Below are 12,424 nucleotides of genomic sequence, written 5' to 3'. Positions count from 1 at the left end.
TCCGGACCCCTCACTCACTCTCCCTGAATAATTTGGAGTTCAAAGTCAGGGGTGAAATGGATGTTGAAGGGGCTGCAGGGCCCAGCCTGGCGCATCCTGGCCAGCCTTGGTCCCTTCTGATGCGACCCCAGAGCCTGCTAGAGGCAATTGGCGAGTCATTAAGGAACACGCTCACAGATTCCCGCAGGCCTCTCTGAGGCCACCCCATCTGTGGCTCGGCCTCCTCTATAAAAGCAGGGGTTGGTCCATCGGTGCCTATGGCTCCCTGAACCCCCTGATTCCAGCTGCCAGGATGACGTGCAGCCAGCTGAGGTGACATCGCAGACCCTGGGATCTCGAGGACGGAGACATCTAGGGGCCGCTGCCACAGACCCTGAGCCGGGGGATGGCCACCTCTGGCTCTTCTTGGCCTGTCACAGGCCTTCCTGCTCTGGCTGTGACCCAGGCGAGCCTGCACCAGCCGCTGTCTTGAGGACGGCCTGGCAGAGAATCCCGGGGAGCTCCAGCTCTTACTCTGGGGTTCCTGGCTGGCTAGTTAGGAAACCCGCCTTGGCTGCTCTTTCCTCAGCCTGAGGGAGCACATGCCAGATGGCTGGGCAGGGGCCCATCTTCCTGGAGCAATGTGACCTGAGGCCAAGTGTAAACAAACCTTCCTAAGTGGTGACTGTGATCCTGCGGGAGGTTCTGGGCAACTTATGGCTGTTGAGGCATGGGGAGGACAGAGCTTCCTGCCTTCAAGACCAGTGGCCTTGGGGACTGTCCCCCAAAGCTGCTGCTCTCTAGCACCCCAGTGCGTCCAGGTGTGTCTGGCAGGGCCACCTACCCGCAGAGATGGGCAACTGCATGGAGATAGAGTTCACAAACACGCCCCCATTGTGCTGGATCCTGATGACCTGGAGGAAGAAAAGGGGCCCAGCGTGGTCACAGTGCCGCGGAATCAGAGACAGAGCTTCCCAGGCGTCCCGCCCATCTCTCTGTGGTCCTCCAGCCCCTGCTTACACACCTCCAGTGGCCAGGGGCTCTGGGCATCTCTTCCCTTCCCACTCCTCCCCCATGCATGGCTCCCGGTTCTTCCCCTCTGGGTTAACCCCTCCAGGCCTGATTGCAGCTCCTGGGGGCTCCTTGGAGGGCCTGGGTTTGAATCTGGCTTCTGCCAATTCTTCCCCGCACGTCCCCTCTTGGAGCCTCAGTTTCCTCCTTTGTAAAATAAGGAAAGGGCACCCTCCAGCTCTGCCTCCTCTGTCCCAGGGTCCTTCCGAGCAATGGGAGGAAGCACCTGGGACTGCCTTACCGTCTCTCCTCCATGCAGGCTCAAGGTCACTGACTTGAGGCAGTTCTCATTCTCTGTTATGCCACACCTACGTAGCTCGCCCAGAATGGTGAAGGTGGCGTCCTCACACTTCTGATGGGGCAGAATTCCAAAATGGCATCGTTGGTGTGTGGGCATGTGAGAATTATGGGTGAATGCGTTGTATGTGAATATGTGTAGGAGTGCATGTATGTTGTTATGTGAATGTGTATCGGTGTGTGTATAAGTGTGAATATGTGTGTGAGGATACTGTGAATACATGTGTATGTATCTGTGTGTATATGTGTGAGTGTATACGTATGTGAATATCTATGTATCTGTGTGGATGTGTGCAAGTGTGTGTGAATAGGGATCTGTGTAAATGCTCATGTGTGTGAACATGTAAGAGTGCAAGGGAATGTGTGATTGTGTAAGAGTTGCACAACAGCGTGTGTGAGTGTGCACTGGATGTGTGTGTGTCTGAGTGGGCAGGGCTGCCTGTGCCTCTGACCACCTGCATGGACAAGGCGAGCTGCAGCGTACCCCCACCCCAAAGTCCCAACAGTCCGGTCCTCAGCGGGAGGGGCGCTCGGAGGCACGTGTTCCAACCTCACAGCCTGAGCCTCGGCCCTGCCCCTGCGCGCCCCCTATTCGAAGGAGTCCACTGAGGCTTCGCTAGGCGGGGCTCTTCCACTCCAGAGCGGGGGCGGGGGTGGGGGGGAGAGGGGCGCCATTCCTTCCCAGAGGTGGGGGTCTGACTCCCAAGGAGGGGAGCCGCCCTCCCTCCCTCTCTCTTCTCCTCAGCCTCCCTCTTTCCCATTCTGGCCCTCCGATGCCCTGCGATCACCTTGGACAGGACGTAGCTGCAGTCCCCGTGGACATTGTAGCGCTTTTGGTCGAAGGTGGTGATGTGGGACCCGCCCTCCACGGAGCACATGCCTGGGCATGGAAGCTCCTCACATTGCCAGAGGCCAGAAAGGCAAGTGCTAGAGTGGACGCAGAGAGAAGGACGGCCATCTGAGTGGTCAGGCCGCCTCTGAAGGAATCCGTGGGCTTAGGGCGAGCCCCCCCCCCATAACATCTGCAGGAGGGACATCTGGGGCGGGGGGGGGGGGGGCTTAACAGGTCGGGGCAGAGGGCGGTGAGTTACCAGGAGCTGCAGTGCGTAGAGAAGGAGGCTCCGGGAAAGAAGGTCTGGCCGTTGTGGGTGCAGTGACATTGGTCCAGAGTCACGCAGCCCTGGCCCCGGATGTCATCCAGGACGGTCCCTACAAAGACAGGCAGCACAGGCCAGGTGTTGGGAAGGGGTGGGGCTCCAGCTGCTCTGCATCCAGGGCCCACGGAGGGAGAGGCGGCCGGAGAGGCTGCTGGAGGAGCCGCCCCTGCGCCGCAAGAGCTGTGCAGCAGGGTCTCTAGGGAACATTTGCGGTGGGTAATGGGGCCCAGGCTGGGCGACTCCTCCCTCTCTGGACCTCCGTTTCCCAGAGTGTCAGTAGCTCAGCATCGGGAGAGGGGCTCCCTACAGCACATCTCCCCGGGCAGTCCTCCAGCTGTTATCGGAAGCTCTTTGGGGAGGGGAAGCCCATCCCGCTCGGGGGAGGCTCACGGCTGGGTCCTGCTTCCTTCTACTGCGTGGTCTGGCTCTTCGAGGCCACAGTGCCCGACACATAGTAGGTGCTTCAGAGCTGCTTGTTGGCCGCCAGCCCGCCTGTAATTCTCAAGGTCATTCGTCCTTGCTGGGCCCCTCCCATCTCACTGGAAAGCCACGAGCCCCACGTTCCAGGCGGGGGATGCCAAAGCGCCCAATGCAAATGTCGAGAGACTTGCCTGGGGGGCAGAAGCAACCATCTATGCAGTGTTCCTCACAGAGCTGGGACCGCTCAGGGTTGGAGCAGGTGTCCGCACAAGGGGAGCCACACTCCTGGTACTGCATGTTGGCCGGGCACGTCTTGTCTGGAATGGGGAAACCAAGGCAGAAGCTTGCTTCATGGAGAAGATTCTGTAGACAGGGGTTGGAATTCTGGTTCTCCTACTTCCCACTCGGGTGCCCTTGGCCAAGCCCGGCTCCTCCCCCACCCCAAGCCTCAGTTTGTTCATCTCTAAAATGGGGCCGATCCCCTCCATCCCCCACCCCCAGGCCCTGACAATTCCGGCTTTTCAATCCCATGGCCTAGAGAGTTAGTTAATGGCAAGCTCCTAGGTCTGGCATTTAAGGCCCATCACAATCTGGTGCCTCCTTTCCTCTTCTTATGCCTTTCTCTGTGCCCCTGTGCTACAGTCCCAGTCACCACCACCAAGGGCTTCAATGATTTCCCTCTGCTTCTTTGCCTGGTGAAATCCCCCTGGCCCCAGCCTGTAAAGCCTGCCTCCTCTAGGAAGCCTTCCTGGCTTTTCCCTTTGCCCTCAGACCTCACATAGCCCTGGGTGGGCATCTCTACTCTGGGTGGGTCTCACTCTGACCAGATCATCAGTTCTCTGAAGGCCGGCTTCATGCCCACCACTCACAGCACAGGTCCTGGCGCCGCCAGTTGAGGGGCTGACCGCCCGCGTGCGCACACTGCCTCGAATACTCAGAGAAGGTGGCGCACAGGCAGGAGGAGCGGTTGGCTTCTTGGCACCTGCATAGGTCTTGTACACAGGCCTCGATGTAGGGTCTGGGATCCACCAGCTGGTTGCACCCCCCCAAAGCCAGGCCACTCAGCACCCTGAGGCAGCTGCTCTCCTGGAGGAAACATGAGGCAGGGTCGGCAACCCAGCCTCCATAGCAATCGGAGAGGGGGAGGGGCTTCGTGTTCCTGGAAGTGTCGGAGCTAGGATCAGAGGCCGAGCTTCCCTTCCCCCCCACCCCCGCCCCAGGGTGGCCTCCAATTGATTTTCTCCTCTGTGAGATGAGAGGTGGGGAGGTGGCTTTGACCAGGGATGGCCAGCACCCCTTCTCACTGACGATCCTGCTGTCCCAGATCTCCTGGCTCCTCCCGGCCCTTCTTGGTCTGCTCTTTGCAGAGCCCCACCCAGGGCACGTTGGGGTCCATTCCCTGACCACGGCCCCCATCCTTGAGTTACTTCACCTCCTGTAGATTCTTCCTTCCAGACTGAGAGCTGCCTCAGCCACTCTGGGCTCCCCACAGAGGCCTGTCTGGTCTATTCTGCCTTCCTGTGTGCTAGCCAGGCTGGGGGCTTCCACTCTTCCACCCCCATCCTCTTTTTCTTCCTGGATGACTGTGCCCTACACCCTCCCATAAACCAGCCATCAGGTATGGCCCTGTGATGTCTGCTGAGGGGGAAGCAAAGGTAAGTTGACTCGGTTGGTCCCTCAGGGGCCGTTGGCCCAGGCATGGGATGAGCAGCGCACCCACCGAGCATCATGGGAGCCCATGGAGGGGGCAGTGGCCAGGCCTGGAGAAGCCGGAACTCAAGGGACAGAGAGGATTCCGACAGGGAGCAGACAAAGGACGGATGGTGTCAGGGGTGTCCAGAGCCACAGAGAAGGGTCTCTCACTCCAGGCCACGTGAGCTACGTGGATCCTCACCTCATCCGTGCAGTTGTTTGCCGGGGAAGACACAAGGTCCTGACACTGCTCCGTGGGTCCATCCAACTTCTGAAGGTTCCCAAACTGCCAAGTGGTCAGCTTGACATCTGGAAGAGACACACTGCTGTCAGGGTTCTGGGGAGCACAGACGGGCTGGGTGCCCTCTGCACCAAGGGAGGGCACAGTGACACATTGGTGCTGCATCTAGCCCAACCCTGAGCATGCAGCCCCAGGCCTTCCATTGTTTGCTTGGAGCCTCACAGTAAACCCTCAGTCAGGAAGGTGAAGTCAGAAAGGCGAGGGGTCCTTGCCCCAAACCCTGCAGGGCGTGCCAGAGACGACCTTGAGCTTGGCTCTGGGCGCTACTAGTGCTTCCCCGGCTCATCTGGCCAGATGTTCCTTTCCTGAGGAGCCCCAGACTGGCTGAGCTGAAAGGCCCAAGTCTGCGGTCCCAGGGGAGAGCCAGGAGGGGATTTTCCTCCAGGCTGCTCCCAAGGAGCACTGGAAATGATGCCAGTGCTCCACCCTGGCTCTCTCTGAAGGGGCTGGCCCTGGGCCAGGAGCCAGGAGACACGGGTGGACAGGGGTCCCGATTCTACTGCCCAGTGGCCTTGGGAAGCACCTTCCCTCGCTGTTTCCACAAGTGAGGCGCTTCACTTACCACACATCTTGTGTATAAACATGCATACACCGCCCACCGTTGAGCCTCCAATGACAAACACACACAGCATTTGGGGCAGACCTGCGTGACTGTGGCTCAGCCCTCTAACTCTGGATTTCAATTTCCTTGTCTGTAAAAGGGGGTTCCTTCCAGCTCGGAGGTTCTGGATTCTTAGGAACCCCAGACCCTGTGGAGGCTGGGTGGAGGAAAGGCCAAGGGAGGCCGTGGGGAGAGCTTGGGCTTGTTGCCTGTGGGGCGGGAGCAGAGGAAGCCAGCCCACTGAGGCATCCCCACTCCGGGAGCCCCTTGCCCACCTCACCCTCCATGGGGACGGTGCTCAGAACAAAGTGCAAAGATCAGGCTGGGGAAGGGGCTCAGGCAAGGCCTCGGCAGACACCCCCAGCCTCACCATTTTGTGGAGGGGGACCCTGCCTCCCTCCTCCCTAGCCTGGGGCTGCGCAATTGACTGGCTTCCCTCTCCCCTCCTCTCTTCTCCCCTCCCTCCCCTCCTTTCCCCTCCTCTCCCCTCCTCTCCTCTCCTCTATTCCTCTCCCCTCTCCTCTATTCCTCTCCCCTCCCCTCCTCTCCCCTCCTCTCCTCTCCTCTCCCCTCCTCTCCTCTCCTCTCCCCTCCTCCCCTCTCCTCTATTCCTCTCCCCTCCCCTCCCCCTCCCCTCCCCTCCCCTCTCCTCTATTCCTCTCCCCTCCCCTCCCCTCTCCTCTATTCCCCTCCCCTCTCCTCCCCTCCCCTCCCCTCCCCTCCCCTCCCCTCTCCTCTCCTCTCCTCCCCTCTCCTCTCCTCTCCTCTCCTCTCCTCTCCTCTCCTCTCCTCTCCTCTCCTCTCCTCTCCTCTCCTCTCCTCTCCTCTCCTCTCCTCTCCTCTCCTCTCCTCTCCTCTCCTCTCCTCCCCTCTCCTCTCCTCTCCCAAGGCTGGACACAAGGGCCTGACATCCAGCCCCTGTCTCCTGAGCCCCTAGGACCAGTGACCAAAAGTGAGGCCCCCCACATTGGAAGGCCAAGGAACTGGCCATCCAAAAGGGAGGTGTCACTCACTGTTGGAGTAGAATTCATTGAATGTGGGGAAGCCGTTGAAGTCACCACAGAGTCCGCAGGTCTGGTTGGCATATTTGATGTCCAGTTCCAGCTGAGAAGGATGGAGCAGGGGGTGGGGGTGGGAAGAAATGGAGACCGATTCATTGATAAAGTCGAGAGCAGGCAGTGCCTGGGCAGTGGAGGGGTGGGGGGGTCTGGGCCATCTGGGGGGGGGTCTCCCACACTTCATTCTTCTTGTGTCATCTCCTCCTGATGGGGTTTGAGCCCCTTGAGGCAGGAACTGTCCCCTCTCTTGTACCCCAGCTCTTAGCTCAGCACACAGCAGCCACTTAATAAGCATTTGTTGACTGATTGACCAATTGACCGACTAGTCTTCCTACTTCCTCCCCTCATTCTCTGCACAGGTTCCAGAGATCTCTCCAAAGCACAGATTAGATCTAATCAGGGCAAGCCCCCACCCAAGAAGCTCCCAGATAAAATAGAAATTGCCTTTGGCTTTTAAAGCCCACCCATGCCCCAGACATCACACCTCTCCCACCTCCGAGTCTTTGCCTGAGCTACCCGAATGCCTAGCATGCCCTTCCTGCCTCACAGAATCCTCGATTTCCTCCAAGCTCCGCTCAGAGTCACCCCCTGCAGGAGGCTCAGCCGGCTGCTGCCAATGCTGGGACCTCCTATTGGTAGAAAAGGCTATGTGCATGTGCCCAGACATGCACACGTGTGTATGTGTCTATGCATGGCTGCACATATATGCATACGTGTGCTCTGTGCTAGTGTCTGGACAGGTGTGTGTGTCCTTGTCTCTCTTCCTGTTGCTTTAAGCCCCATGAGGGCAGGAGCCAGGACTTTTGTCCCTAGCCTCTAGAGCAGGGCCAGGCCCATGGTAGATACTGAGGTAGGTTTGCAGAAAAGGGACAAGCTACCCCTCCCTGCCCACCACTGGCCATAGGCAGCTCCCATCTCCCCTCACTGGCGCTGAGAGGAAGGGGTGAGGAGAGGGCGGGCCAGCTCCCAGGGTCTCCTCCCTTACCAGGGCACTGTCATTGCCGTTCCACAGGAAGGTTAGAAGCATCCTCACGCTGACCTTGATGTAGCTGCTGCTGGCTTCCACAGCGAATCCTGCCCGGCTATAGGGCAGCTGCTCCCTGCAAGGAGGGAGCAGGATGGGGGTAGATGGAGGGACCCCTGGAGAGGAGGGGCCTCCTCCCTAGGGAAGGGCTGACCCCAGGGTCTCGGGCCTCTGCGGGGCTTCCCTGCCTGCGTCTGGTCACCCCTGGATGGCCCAGGCCACAGCCGGGCTGCGGGGCTGCCTCCTCCTTACCTATGGAGGGCCTCTGCAACCCCCTCCCCACACTGGAGTTCGGAGCCTTTGTGGTGTCCAATATCCTTCCCTTCATAACAACAATAGTGCTTAAAGATTACCAGAACACATTACAAAGAGGATATTGTTTGATCCACACAATAGCCTTGAGGGTAGGTGCAGTGATGATCCCCATTCTACAGTTAAGTAAACCGAGGCAGGGGTTAAGGGACTTGGCCAGGGTCACACAGCTGGTGAATGTCTGAAGCAGGATTTGAGCTTGAGAAGACTCCAGGCACTGTGGTGCCCCCTAGCTGCAGGCTGGAGGCCCTCAACCTGCTCTCATTAATCCTGAGTTCAGATTCAGGAGGACCAGAGTTCCAATCCGACCTCAGACACTTGACACTTACTAGCTGTGTGACCCTGGCCAAGTCACTTAACCTTCCTTGCCCCGCAAAATACAAACACTTGAGTTCAGGGTCTACTGAGTGAAAGCTTATGGAAAAACTATGGAGGTCAGAGGATCTGGGTTCAAATCCTGGGCCTATCATCTTCTCCTGCAAGCCTGGGCAATTCTCTGGGCCTCAGTTTCTCTCTCTGTCAAATAAAAGGCGGGGTGGCCTGGATAGCCGCGGGGGCCTTGCCAACAGAGGCCCTCTGGACTTCTAGCAGCCACGAACCTTGACAACCAAAGGAAATGTCCCAAGGGGAGGTAGACAATTGGGTCCCAGCCCTCGAGAAGGGGAGGGGGACACTTCTGGGGCTCACCGCTGCCCGTTGATCAGGACGGAGTTGGCAGAGAGCTCTAAGGCCACTCCTTCTGTCTTGATAAGGATGCGGCTGATGGTGGGGGTCTCCCCAGCCAGGGAGCGCCGGATCTGGATGTTGAAATCCTCATAAGCGGCTTGGCAATGTGAGGCAAACACATAGTTGCATAGGCCAGGAAACTGAAAGATGTCCCCGTCAAAGGTCTTGTAATGGAAGCTGCCCCACGTGCTGCACACTTGACCGTTGTGTGAAGGATTCAGGGCTGCAGCAAAGGAGAGGTTGGGAACCTTTGCCCTGGCAGAGAGCAAGGGACCCTCCCTCCAGGACTGCCAGGCCTGCAGTCTAAGGCAGGGTCCACCTCCCACACCCCAGGGCAGCCCCAGTCTGTGACAGAGCACGAACCAATCTCATAATGTGCTTTTCTGTCTAAGCCCTTCCCGGACTGTGAGCTTCCCAAGGGCAGGGGCCTGGCCTTCCTGAAGGCTGAAGCTCCAGCCTCTGCACACAGCAGGGGTTTAATCAGTGTGGCTTGTCCTCACTGGTGGTCAGTCAGTCATCATCAAACATTGTCAATGGTGACAGAAAACGAGATCCATGGAACAGATGAAGGAGGAATTAGAAATAACCACAACGAATGACTTGAGGTTCAAAGCCATGACTGATCCTTCCGGGAGTCATCAGCACAGAGATGGGCCCCAGGGAAAAAGACACACACACACACACACACACACACACACACACACACACACACGGGGGGGGGGGGAGCCGCCCAGGATGGGCCTGGGGGACACCCCCTCGAGGCTCTGCTCTGCCCGGGCTACAGACTTACCACTTGCATAGGGGGTGATGGTGCCAGTGGGGATAAAGGTTACTCGAGGGCCAGTCCGGGGCTCAGATGAGGCCGTGAAGTAGTCTGAGGAGTCGGGAGAAGAAAGCCACCTTTGGTCAGTGTGGGGAAGCCTGGCCCTGGGGGGGCCTCAGAGCTAGGTCCAGATCACACACTGTAGGACTGCCTAAATCCTCTTCCCTTCCCTCTCTGTCCTACGGTGGAGGCCTGTGCTGGCCTTTGTCTGCGGAGCAGCAGCCCGGGGAGGTGGCCGGGACCCTCCCCTAAGCCTCCTCCTCCTCTTCAGCTGGGTTAGAATAATGCCCACCCTGACGACCTCCCGGGGCTGTGGGCAGGAAAGGACTTTGTAAACAGGAGGGAGAAGAGAGGCCTCTAGGGTCTGACCGAGGCTCTGCCAGGAGACCTGGAGGGGAATGGAGGCCGCCCTTAAAAGGAAGAGATCCCCTTACCATAGTCTGGCTGAGTGTAGTCTGGCTGGTAGGGGTTCCCGTAGGTCGCCTCCTGGGTCTCTGGGGAGACAGAATAGAATCAGTGACGGGCCCTCATTGGCTCTTTGGGCAGGACTCAAGTCTGCCCAGATCAACGGAGTCAACACAAAGTGAGCCAAAGCTTAGCGGAGGCTGCCAGCGGCCAATAGGGACTCAGCTGACCCTTGCTGGAAGCTAAGGATTCCAAGAGGCCGAGGTGAGTGAGGAAGGGCGTTTCAGGCATGGGAGATGGTCTAGCACCAGGGGATGCCAACCCCCTCCCCCAGCCCGTGTCCCCCCAGGTCCCTGGCTCTGGCTCCTGCCAGTGCCAAGTTTGGCAGCAGCTCCGGCTCTCCAGCGCCTGGCAGGTGAGAAGGGATGGGCTGCCCTGGAATTTCCTGTGGAATGTTCCCACCCCATGTGACCTGGTGGCTTCAGCACAGGGTCACCCTCTGTCTCATCATCTTTGTGCTTTCCAGGGCCCAGGAAGACTAGTGACCCTCCCCATGTTGGCCCTGAAGGAGAGAGCCGTGAACCTCAGTGTTCTCTTCTGTAAAATGGAGACAAGAGCTCCGGCAGTGCCTCTCTTTCAGAGTGTTCAGAGGAAAACAACCTGGGAGCCTGAAAACATGAGGCTGGTGAGTGGCTGCTAAAGCCCTTATTACTGGTATTCCCTGCAAGGGGAGCGGGGGAGACAGAGACAGAGACATAGAGGCCAAGAAAGTCACACACACAAAGAGACAGACCAGAGAGAGGAGACAGAGAGATCAGAGATGCAGAGAGATATACAGAAAAAGAGAGATCAGAGACAGAGACAGAGGCAGAGGGAGACAGACATTGAGACTGAGAGAAATAAACAGGGACAGGGAGACACAGAGAGAGGAAAGAAGAGGGGGTTCCTATCCCCGCTCCAGGCTGTTTCCAACTGAGCCTTCCTGTCTGGTGTCTAATTTTTCACCTTTTCTTATCTCCACATCCTTCTCAAAGCTCCCGGAAGGAAGGTGGGAAGACACCCCCTGCCCCCGCCTCTGGGAGGCCAAGCCTGAGCTGGCCCTGCAGCACACACTCCTTGCCCCCCCCCCTTGGTCCCTGGGCGAAGAAGTCAGCGCCTCAGACCCTGCAGACCCTTCCTGCTCCTCTCCCGAAGCATTAGAAACTAGAGAGATTCTCCAGCCGAGATCAGCCCTCTCTCATTCCCCAAGGAATAGCGTGCCCAAGTGTCTGGTAGAAAGGACCCAAGAGAAGCTGGGGCCTGACCCTTTGCTTTCCTGAGGCTCCAAGGAGGGAGGTGACTGGCCAGATTCTCTGATGGAAAAGCTCACGCCCTTTCTGCCAACTCCCGGGCCTGTGTGAGTGAGGGGGCAGTTAGCGAATGTGCGCGCACGTATATCGTGCACATGCATGCACGTGTGCCTGCACATAAGTGTTCATGTGTGAGCACAAGCACGCACATGTGTATGCCCGGGTTTGCATATGCACTGTGCAATGTGTAGCACGTGTGTACATGTGTGTAAGGCATTGCTGTGTGCATTTGTGTGTGTATGTGTGCAGGCTGCTGTGAAGCAGGACCCTCCATTGGTTGGTGATGGGGCATTTCTGAGGAGGGCTGAGGAGGGAGGAGGGAGCTGTCTTGGCGGGAAATGGGGACAGGAGCCAGTGGGTCCAGCCCCACCCAGGAGAAAGAGTGGGGTCTCTGCAGGCTTTTCTGGCTCAGAGTCTGTGATATCGGGACCCTAGGAGCCCTGCTCTTCTCTCATGCCGCAAGATGTGCAAACACCTCTCCCACAGCACTCTGGGAAGGAGGACAGTTTATTATTTTGTCCTCTTCTTGCCATTGGGAAACTGAGGCACAGAAGCTTCAATGACTTGACCAAGTCATGCAGCTAGTAAGTCATATAATCTGAGAAGGCTCTTAGCCCCCCTTAGTTTCCACTTGAGCAGGGTGAAATTCAGAGACATCGTCATCTCCACAAGGTCACACAGGGAACAAGTGTCTGGCCAGGACTGGAACCCAGGGCTCTCCTGACCTCAGCCTTAGAGCTCTTTCCAATGTGTGGTAGTGTCTCCAATCACATTAGACTCATCCAGAAGAGAAATTGCCCCTGGCACAGACCTATAATGTGATCAGCATTGCCCCATCCCAGGAGCTGACACCCCCATGGTTAAGCAGAACAATCAGTGAGCCAGCTGTCCTGACCTAGCCTGGGGGAGCATCTAAACCCCAGTCCTGGACTGGAACCACTTTCCAGGACAAAGCTGACCTTGGCCAGGCTGGGCAACGTTGGCTGGGACACCAGCTGATGCCCACCTTGGGGAAGGGGCCTGGGGCACCCAGAGAATGTTCTCCCTTCAGTGAGAATCATCCCTCCCGATATCCCATCCTCCCCACCCCCCAACCTTCCAAGCTGCCACCAGAGAGCCACCTGTGCCCCTCCTGCTGCCAGTCACAACTAGGAAACCAAGAGCCCGTGCCTCTGCTTATCAAACAGCCACAGTGGGGATTAAGCCCAC

At 58.1% G+C, this 12,424-nt stretch overlaps 1 protein-coding gene across 1 annotated transcript in view; it reads right to left on the bottom strand.

The window, feature by feature from the left end:
• Positions 1-10,157, bottom strand: part of MUC5B (mucin 5B, oligomeric mucus/gel-forming) — a 54,501-nt gene extending 44,344 nt beyond the window's left edge. The window contains exons 1-14 of the mRNA XM_043970576.1: positions 10,097-10,157; positions 9,896-9,955; positions 9,645-9,788; positions 9,429-9,512; positions 8,600-8,861; positions 7,562-7,676; positions 6,532-6,622; positions 4,819-4,925; positions 3,794-4,010; positions 3,116-3,241; positions 2,439-2,556; positions 2,136-2,274; positions 1,292-1,402; positions 824-893 (exon numbers count right to left, since the gene is read on the bottom strand). Coding sequence (XP_043826511.1) covers positions 824-893; positions 1,292-1,402; positions 2,136-2,274; positions 2,439-2,556; positions 3,116-3,241; positions 3,794-4,010; positions 4,819-4,925; positions 6,532-6,622; positions 7,562-7,676; positions 8,600-8,861; positions 9,429-9,512; positions 9,645-9,788; positions 9,896-9,955; positions 10,097-10,157 — 1,705 coding nt within the window. The remainder of the gene's footprint in view (positions 1-823; positions 894-1,291; positions 1,403-2,135; positions 2,275-2,438; positions 2,557-3,115; positions 3,242-3,793; positions 4,011-4,818; positions 4,926-6,531; positions 6,623-7,561; positions 7,677-8,599; positions 8,862-9,428; positions 9,513-9,644; positions 9,789-9,895; positions 9,956-10,096) is intronic.
• Positions 10,158-12,424: the final 2,267 nt, after the last annotated feature.

The sequence above is a fragment of the Dromiciops gliroides genome, chromosome 6, assembly GCF_019393635.1.
Source record: "Dromiciops gliroides isolate mDroGli1 chromosome 6, mDroGli1.pri, whole genome shotgun sequence".
Taxonomy (NCBI): Eukaryota; Metazoa; Chordata; class Mammalia; order Microbiotheria; family Microbiotheriidae; genus Dromiciops; species Dromiciops gliroides.
This window is presented reverse-complemented; position numbering and strand designations above follow the sequence as displayed.